At 47.2% G+C, this 10,101-nt stretch overlaps 1 protein-coding gene across 1 annotated transcript; it reads right to left on the reverse strand.

The window, feature by feature from the left end:
* Positions 1–6,569: 6,569 nt before the first annotated feature.
* On the reverse strand, positions 6,570–9,894 carry ADM (adrenomedullin). The gene is made up of 4 exons (XM_081838927.1): positions 9,740–9,894; positions 8,990–9,088; positions 8,507–8,713; positions 6,570–7,977 (listed from the first exon to the last, which is right to left on the reverse strand). Exons 2-4 carry the CDS (start codon positions 9,085–9,087, stop codon positions 7,662–7,664), a joined length of 621 nt encoding a protein of 206 aa, XP_081695053.1. The 5' UTR covers position 9,088; positions 9,740–9,894; the 3' UTR covers positions 6,570–7,661.
* Between the last annotated feature and the right edge of the window lie 207 nt (positions 9,895–10,101).

The following is a 10,101-nucleotide window of genomic DNA, read 5'->3' on the forward strand; positions in this document are numbered from 1 at the left end:
TAATAATAATAATAATAATAATAATATAATATTATTATTTATACCCCGTCCATCTGGCTGGGTTTCCCCAGCCACTCTGGTTGGCTTCCAACAAAGTATTAAAATACAGTGGTCTGTTAAACATTAAAAGCTTCTCTAAACAGGGCTGCCTTCAGATGTCATCTAAATACTAGTTTGGAAAGCTTGTCAGGCTAATTGCAGTTAGTTTGTGGCCACGTATTCTTCATGTTGATGTCTTAAAGTTATATCTTGCCTTTTTTGCATGTTTTATTAGTAGTTTGCTAATTTTGACATGAGGATGCTGTGAGAAACATATGGGGTAATGCTGTCTGCTAAAGGGTCCAAATAGTGCTAGTTTTAGTGCATAGTTAGAGCCCAAGCGAAGCCTGACAACAACTATTTGGTTGGGCAGTATAAAAGAGAAGCTGGGTATATATTTATTCCTTTAAAGCATTTATAAGCTATCTTTCCTCAATGAGTCTAAGGAGCCTAAATTCATAAGTTAAAACAATAACAAGCTTAACATCAATTCGACAATAGCATTGCATGTCATAAAGCAGCCATAAAACACTAAAACAGCATAGAGAAAACAGTTTAAAAACAAAAACACAGCATCCCTCACAAATAAATTAACCACAGCTATTAAAACCACTTCAAAAAGGGAGCAACTATTTATGGCCCCCAAACCTCCCTTTGACAGGTTTCAGCCATCTTCTGGAAGGCCATTAGGAGGGGGGGGGGCGAGGTGAGCTAAAATTCCTTTTACGGATTCTTTTTTAGACGGCTTAAACGCGGTGATTCAGTGTGCCTAATCCTCCAGGCAATGCAGGGGAACCAATTACATCCATGCTGGTTCTTGCTGGTTCAAGGGCAGGCTGGAGATCAGCACAGATGGCACGTCCAAAGGAATGACAGCTACACACACACACACACACACACACACACACACACACGTACACGCTGGCTTCTGGGCTTCTCTTCCTTTTGGTTCTCTCCACCCTTACCGACCAATCTCAGATTCAAGTTTAGTGCTATATCACTAAACCAGCCTTGGGGAAAGCTGATGTCTAGACAGCCCCTTCAGCTATTGCAACAAATAAAGTCACAAGCCCAAAGGTGCACATGGGCAGGAAGTGCGCCTTTATGCTATTTCAGTCTCAGACGTCGTCTGGTGGTAACAAGATATTCTTTAGCTTTATGAAGGAATAGTAAATTGACCTACAAGAATTGGACATTCCCCCCCCCCGCCTTGGGCTGTATACAAGGGGTGAGAAAGAAAGAGCGAGAGCGAGAAAGCGCACATCACAACCCAGCTTCCAGTTTGAAAGATGACTCCTTTGTTGGATTGCTTTTTTTTTTTTAGTTGAGCTGATGGACAAGAATGGCCCCTCTCTTCAACATATACTTAATTCCTCCTTCCTCCCACCTACCTTTCTAAAATAATTGTAATGTTCCCGAGGCTTTGGTGTAGAATGTGTAGCCACCTTTTGCACCCGCGCTCTGCTGGGTTCAGGACAGTCCTTTGGAAAGCGATATTCCGATTCTAAATGGAGCACCCTAATGAACAGATGCTGCTAGTTTGTTTTGAAGCATGTGAACTGCATATTTTTATATGTCAACTGTCGCCCAGAGGCACATGCTGTCCTTAAACTGGGCACAAAGCTCCCACTTAGCTTCCAGCTTATCAGACACTATTAAAAGCCAGGACTTTGGGAGCGTGGAGTTCCACAACAGGAGGAAAATCAAAGGGCTTTTTAGTGGCTTCCTCTCTGATCTGTAAGAATATCAGAAAACGGGTCTTTGGCATACTGGCATTAGACAACTGCTTCACCTACCGCTGCCTAGTAGTTGCTTATTGCTGGTACAGAAAAAGGCAATGCAGTCAAACAATGGAAAGCTCACAGCCAGTAGTGCACAGCCAAAGGCACATGCTGATGAAATATTGCTTTCTGGGTTTGTTTTTTTTTAAACTGCATTTTGGAATAGCCTTTACATTGCACCAGGGATCACAGTACACAAGAGATTGTTTGCTCTTCCTGCTCACTGTTTGCCCTGGCTTGGCCTCTCCAACATACAACCTAAAACATGCTCGTGCTTCAATGGATGCCATAATCCAACACACACTTTTTATTTATCTGTTGCATTTATTCTTACCTTTTCTCTAAGGAGCTCAAAGTGGTGTACATGATTCTTCCCCTCCTCATTCATCAAAACAACCCTGTGAGGTAGGCTGGACTGAGAGGCAGTGACTGGCCTAAGGTCACTCAGTGAGCTTCATGGCTGAGTCAGGATTTGAACCCTGGTCTCCCTTATCCTAGGCTGACACTCTAACCACTACACCCCACTGGCTCTTTTGAACAGAGGAGTGGCGAAAGATTTTCTCTCTATGAGCATGGCAATGACTAGTGCAGGTGCTTCCCTGCCCCCCATTGATGGTATGGCTGATGGGAATGGGGGTGCATGCCTATACCATTTTGTAGTCCATTCTCTTTTTTTGCGCTTTTTTAGGTGATGGCCCCCAGCTAAAAAAGAAAAAGAAAGAAAAAGCTTAGGGTGGGAATACTATTTCTATTCCTGCTCCAACCCCCCCCTGCAAAGTCTGCTATTTCTTGAGAACTGCTACACCTTTTTTTCTGAGATTTGACAAGCCTCATCCCCACCAAAGCGGTTACTATGCCTGCAATCTGCATCCAATTCTATTTTAAAAGTTGGAGGCTTTTTTTTCTTAAACGAAAAACAACTCTCTGCATGAAAACTCCTAGATGGTCAGCTTGGAGGTGGGGGCTTAGTTGCCTGCAAATTTCATCCACTTATGTGAAAAGGAAAAAAATAACAACCATTTTTAAATTCTCCATTACAGCCAAAGGGGCTAAACAGAGCTTCAGATTTAACAGATCAGATTTGGACCTGAATGATAAATCAAATCAGAATGACAAGGACCTGCTTTCAAATGCTAATTTTGCACAAAGGCAAATTTTGTGGTTGCTGAAAACCCTTGATATTCTATGCTTTTTCTACCTAACAAAATAAAATGACAAGAAGTTGAAACATTCGTGATAGTTATTCATTCCAACCCCATTTCAAAAAAGTCTTATTCATAAAGTACTCAACATATATTACCTGTTTCTTGGAAAGAAGGTTCTGATATCCATTTCTGTCCAATGGTTAGTGTGTTTCCACTTTAAGAAGAATAAATGTGTTGAATTCAGAGCAGACCATCTTCTGCAGTTCCACCAATTACTCCGACTTCAGTAGATGGTGCTGGTTGAAGAAAGTGAATCCTGGATCATAATAACAGTAAATAAAAGCAAAAGCAGGTAACTGGAATGTCAGTATCAATGGTAACTATCAGTTTGTAACTAAATGCCCACACTCAACTATATTTCCAAACTCTGGGGTCACCTAGGCTGTTTTAGTTGTGCAACTGCAGAAGTTGTCTTTGATAAATCGTTATATATATATATATATATATATATATATATATATATATATATATATATCCTACTTTCCTGCCAAAAGTAGGATACGTATTTCATTGTGCAAACTAATTTGTACTGGGGGTGGGTTCTGATTCTGCCCTAAGCCACTCTCTAAAACGTCATTTGCTGCTAGCTATTCTTTTTCACAAGAAAGCAGCTCAGAATACCCAAATAAGGCAAAATGTTTCAAGCATTTTTGGAAAAGTTACATTGCTCTCACAAAATCTGCAGGTGCTGGTATGTAAACAAGCAAAGCTAAACCCAGCTGCTGCTACCACTTTGAATTATAATTATGTTTCAGATGATAATCCCTAAATAAATAAATAGAAATGAGGGCCTCTTTAAATGTACTTACAAAAGCTGGGATGTTTTGATGCATACTCAAACACATAACCAAAGTGATGCATCTCATATTTTCAACCGTTACTTTAACACTGCTACTATTACAGAGTAGCAATAATAAAATCATCATATCCTTTTGTAATAGCATTAGAAATAGTAGAAATGGTTCTGGACTTTAAAGTAAGCATGTCTGTTTTTACAGACTAGAACATGGGGGCCAGGGGGCCTGGGGGCCAGATCTGGCCCAATCGCCTTCTAAATCCCACCTGCATCTCTGGGTTATTTGTGGGGCCTGCCTGGTGTTTTCACATGAGTAGAATGTATGCTTTTATTTAAAATGCATCTCTGGATTCTTTGTGGGGCATAGGAATTCGTTCATTCCCCCCCCCAAAAAAATATAGCCCGCCGCCCACAAGGTCTGAGGGACAGTGAACCAGCCCCCTGCTGAAAAAGTCTGCTGACCCCAGGACTAGAACATGCTCAGACTCACTCTAAGGCATTAAGGAATAAAAATACCCCCAGAAAGTTATGTAAAGTTGGAAAACAATAAAAATGACAAGTAACTACTTTGATGAAGTGTGTGTGTGAGGGGGGTGGGGGGGGAGAGAGAACAGAAGCAGGTTGTTATGGAAGTTTTAGCAGCAGTAATAGCAAACATAATTACAATAGGAATTAGGAATGAAGAGAAATGACCATACTTTACCATCCTACATATATAACTGAAGGCTGCAGATGTAGCTGACAGTTAAACTCAGAGCATAAGAAGTAGCCATATGAATATAATGTTTACTTTATTTTTTGAATCCCAGTAACCTACATATTGTGTGCATGTAAATGAACACATGGTGGTACATTTCCTCTGAAGCTTTATGCATATCTACTTGGGTGGTTGAAGTAATTCAAAGTTTGCCTAAGGCATGTTGTTATCTAGGAGGAATAGCGCGCTTGATAGGTGTTTTTATTTATAGTTTGTACACTATTTGAAGAACATCAAGTGCTTCTCTAATCTCTGCCTTTCTTGTACAGTGGTACCTCGGGTTAAGTACTTAATTCGTTCCGGAGGTCTGTTCTTAACCTGAAACTGTTCTTAACCTGAAGCACCACTTTAGCTAATGGGGCCTCCTGCTGCCGCCACGCCACTGGAGCACAATTTCTGTTCTTATTCTGAAGCAAAGTTCTTAACCTGAAGCACTATTTCTGGGTTAGCAGAGTCTGTAACCTGAAGCGTATGTAACCCAAGGTACCACTGTACATGAGAATTGTGTTGCAGTACATGATGGGTGTGAACTATTCGGTTCATCTTGGAAATAATGCTCAAGTGAGAGTAGCATGACCAAGAGCTAGAAAGACCATAAATAAAGAAGGTATCTGGCTTCTTAAATGAGCATTTAGCTGCAGCTTCAAAAGTGTGGCATTGAAGAAAGCCAGAAACAAAGGGAAACATTCTGCATTTCTTAGATCTCTTGCGATAAGTACGTTTGTTACCGTAATTACATAAAAATCAGTAAGCTTTAGTAAGATACCTTGTGGGAGTGGCAAAGTACTAGCTTGCAAGCAGAAGGTCCCAGGTTCAATCCTTGGCAACACTTGTTTTATTTAAGGATCAGCTGCTTTGTAGAAGGTGATGTGAAATACCTGTACCTGAAACCAGCTGTTGCCAGTGAGCAGCAGCAGCAGCAGCAGCAGCACTGGACTAGATGAATAAATTGCTATGGTACATGGAAAGTGGGTTACTGGCAAAACTCATAAATAGCAGTGGCAACTGAATTATTTCATGACTATTGCTAGTCCAATTTTGATGCTATTCTGCTAATGATAGAATTACTTCTGTTTGTATTTTGTTGAAGCATTTACAACTCCCAGCCTTAATCAGCATTGTGGCCGATGCTGTTATCAACCAGGATTTAAGATACTGCTGTCCAACGTATCTTTTCACATTACTCAAGGGTGCCTTTCCAGTCTCAAATTTACCCATTCCAGAAAGGTTTAATATCATAGTTATTTACTTAGTTCCAAAGAGGTTTACTATCACTACATAACAACCGAGCATAAATACAATCTGCTACAGATGATTTACAGCACTAACAGGCTTGGGAAACTGAACTGTAATAGTAACGGCTAAGTACTGCCAGTAGATGGTGCTGTGGTTACATAAATCTCTTATAGCGAGACACTAGGGTTGGAATGTTTCATGTTGTTGTTTTTTTGGTCTGTGGCTTTAGGAATGTGAGTTCTGCCCACGATAATCCTCTGGGTTCAACCTGAACTGTGGCCCAGGAAATCCTTCAGAAATAACCTTGGAAGCTACCCTGACCATTTTCTTTTGGAACATGTTCCTTCTCTCTATAAATCTGTTTGTTGTGCAATGTGAAAGCAGTGCAGTTGTTTCCTCTGATTAATTGCAGCAAAAAAGAAAAAAAACCAACCCAAAAAACCCTTAATGATCAATCCAAGCTCTGACATGTTTCAGCTTCACTTGAAACATGTATAAGGACTGGAGACCTTGGAGTTGCCTCAACAGCCCTGAGTCTTCACTTGAAAGCATTTATTATGACTTTATGATGTTTATTAGGTTGGACATATTTGGGGCAATTTTGGCTCAGAGTCCTGGCTTGGTGGAGAATGACAAATTACCTGCTGTTTAGCAGTTTTAAATCCATCTGATTCTAAAGATGGAAACTGAGTAAATAACAAGGCTCCCCCCTGTGCCAAGTTCACTGGTTTTATCTAAAAACACCAATCAGGAACTTTTTGTGTGATAATGTTTATTTTATTTTCACATGCTGCCCCTGGAGAAAACAGTGATACATTTTTTTTACCAGTCCGGAATGTGATAAACCATGGCAAACAAGGAAAGAATATGACAACCAGACAAACCAAGACAAAATGAAAACTGTAGGTGGCACAAGAAGGGGGCAAGCCCCCAACCCCAAGTAGTTTGCACCCCAATGCTGTACTATGTGGTTGCAGAAAGGCACTTTTCACATACCAGTTCTAACCAAAACTGGAGATTTACAATAAGGCTGCAGTCCTAAGCGTGCTTAGTAGTTAACCCCAATGAAACCAAGAGGACTGACTTCACAGAAAATTTGTTTAGAATAGGAGCGTTAACATGAAATATACCATCATTCATAAATAGATTGGGTACGACAAATCTTGCTACCTCCACAACCCTCCTGCGGAAATGCATTGTGCCTCGCCAAAAAGAAAAATGGTTATGGTGCCACCAGGATGAAGACGAAGGTTGACATTCTCAATGTTAAAAAAAATAACGGAGTAAAAAAAAAATGCCCATACACAATATATATATTGTTATATATATATATAACATATAAAAATAACTCTGTAGTTAAAAAGAATACAAGGACAGGAGACAATTCTTTAAATACGGCGCATTCCTTTCATGCAAACATCCACCCAGCCACTCATTCCTGCTCAGCCGCTCGCGCCCACCGAGTCCATTGCACTTCGCCTGGCCAGGCCGTTCAAGTATAAGACAGCAGCCCCTGCCCAGAGAGGGGCTTGCGGGTCGCCAATTCCCTGCCGTGTGAAGGGGGGAGAGGAGGAGAAGCAGCGGGAGACAGTCTATGGGGAGCAGAGGGAAGAGCCCGTCACCACCGAAAGCTCACCACCACACAAGGGAGGGGAAAGGTCCTTTTTTGCACAGTTTCATCATTCCACTTCCGTCCCTCCAGGCGCAGCCCGGGCTCAGCCGCCGCCCGCCTTCCCTCCCGCGTTCCTGCCGGTAGCCTCCGGATCCCTGAAGGTGGGCGAGCCCCCTTTCCCCGCCTGCCGAGCGCCGAAGGCTCCTCTCGGGCAACAGGTCTCGGCCCTCGCTTGCTAGGGCTGCTGGGCCAGGGCCCCAGCCGGCGAGCCGCCTTCCCGCAGCAAGGCCAGCAGGCGCGACGCTGTCCGTGTGCTTCTCCCGCTGGAGGAGGAGGAGGAGGCGGCGGCGGCGACGGTGTCCAGCAGCGAGCGCCTCCTGCGGCGGCCGTAGCCCTGCGGGCCGAATTTCCCGGGAGGGGCGGAGACGTCCTTCTCCTTGTCCATGTAGTGGTGGATGATGTGCACGAGGTTGTGCACCGTGCACGTCCCGAACCCGCACATCTCCCTCCAGTTCTGGATGTTGGGCGCCTGGTTACGCTTCGCGCGGAGGCTGTTGCGGAGGAAGCAAGAGGAGAGAAGGCGGCGGGAGTCAGCGAGGTCAGGCGGGAAACCGCAGCCGCCTGGCTGGACGGGACTACAGCTCCCATCGTCCCTTACCCATTGGGGCTCATGGGAGCTGCAGCTCCACGGAAATAGTGGCAGGGGGAAGAGCAGCTTTGTCGCCTCAGAAGGGCAGCTAGCCCAGCCGGGGTTATTTCACAAGGCATGTTCCTCTTCCCTTTTCCGCCCCCCACCACTACCACGTGGTTTATTTCCAGTCCTTAAACCGCCGAGCGCAGCATACGTATGATTAGCATCGCGCTGCTGTCAGTCGCTTTGGGCCCCTTCCGAAGGGACGTCCCCCAGCGGGAACTCGGCGCGCCCTCCCCGCAGCCCAGCCTGCGCTCTCCCGCCAAAAGCCCTCTGCGCGCAAAAGCGCAGCTCACTCTCCCCGCCCCCCAACAAGCTGCTTCCAGCGATCGCCTCAGCAGTAATAGCCCCATGAGGGAAGAATAATAATACTGTAGTCAGATAATTACCTGTCCAGGCTGCGCGTGGGCCTCTTCACTCCGGCAGCCGCCTGGGCCGCGGTGAGCGCCGGCCTGTGCTCAGCTGCTGCTGCTGCTGCTGCAGCTGCTGCTGCTTCCTGGCTGCCTGCGGGGCGCTTGCCTTCTCCGAGGGCTGCCGCCTGCGCCGCGGTGAGCGGTAGCACCGGCCCGTCCCGCCGGGCTCGCCAGCTGCTCCACCTGAGGAGAGGCAGGGGAGGCCGGTGAGAGAGGGAAGGAAGGAAGGAAGGAAGGGGGCGCTGAGGGGGAAGAAAGCCAGCCCGCCCCAGGGGACTCCTGCCTTCGGAGGGCAGGTTGCAGCGCAGGCGTTTCGGCGAGGGTACGGGGAGGCGGAGCGCCGGGGACGGAGCGCCTTGCGCCCTCCGCTCCAGCCGAAGCCTCCGCTCTGCGCTTCCCTCGGCGCCCTCGAAGATGTTGCCTCCCCCAGTGGGACAAGCTCCGACGACGGCTACTTACTTTCTCTTGAAGTCCGACGCGATGTCCAGCTTGGCGGCCTCCACCCCGAAGAAGGAGACAGAGCCCAGGTAGAGTAGGGCGAGGGAAACCACTTTCATCCTGGCCAGGGAGACAAGAGGGGGTGTTAGCAGCCTTTTCCTCCTCCAAGGGCGGCGGGGGTGGTGGGGAGACGCGCAACGACACACGCACCGTCACTCTCGTTCTCTCTCTCGCCTTGCTCGGGGGGCGACTAACTAGGGGTCCCCGGGGGGGGGTGCTCCTTCCTTCTGCCCTCCCTGCGCCGCCCTGTCCCGGAGCACCGGGGACTCGTGACGCTCGCGTCCAATATTTGCTCAGCCATTCATCACGGCAGGATCGACCCAGGGGGCCTCGTCTCCCGCGTGCACATTTGTCAAGCTTTCGATTTGCTCAGAAAGGTGAAGGCTAAGCTCCCCTTTTCCCAGGCTCCAGCGCGTCACCAACAACACCTTGATTCTCATGCCCTTCGATGCCGGCAGCGCTCTCTCAAGCCGGCCGCGCTCTCTCCCCCTCTCCCACCCCACACCGCGCGGCGTGGAGATCCACTCAAGCGCAACCCCTTTCACTCCGCGCCAGTCCTCCAGTTTCCAAAGCGGGGCCGCTGGCTTGTAACCCGAACCTCCCCTTCCCATGTGCTAAAGACGCAAAACTTTGCCAGCTCTGCTGTCGACCCCCTCCCCTCCTTGCGTGCTCCTTTCCCCATCCAGTTAACGAGCGAGGAAAAGCGCAGACCTGATAGCGAAGATAATCCACTGAAGTCCGGCAGTGCGCACACTGGATCCTTGCTTGACGGTAAATCCCCCAAATATAAAGGTATCCCAGTTCCTCCCAAGAGCTCCTCTGCTCTGAGCCCGCCCTGCACGCCACTGAAGTTTCTACTGACTGCTCAGCGCTCAACTTTGCGCCCTTTTATAGAGCAGCGCCTGGGAGGTGGGGGGGGCAGGGGGCGGGGCTAGGTATGACTTTCGGGTGCGGATTAGTCAGGCCGCGGGGGGCAGGCGACGCTTGGAAACGAGGCCACTTTGCACCGCTTCTCGGCGGAATCGCCTGGGGTCAGGCATGTCAACGGGCATACGCCGCCCCCGAGTGACACG

Source organism: Podarcis erhardii (genome assembly GCF_964252035.2).
Source record: "Podarcis erhardii genome assembly, chromosome: 1".
Lineage (NCBI taxonomy): Eukaryota > Metazoa > Chordata > Lepidosauria > Squamata > Lacertidae > Podarcis > Podarcis erhardii.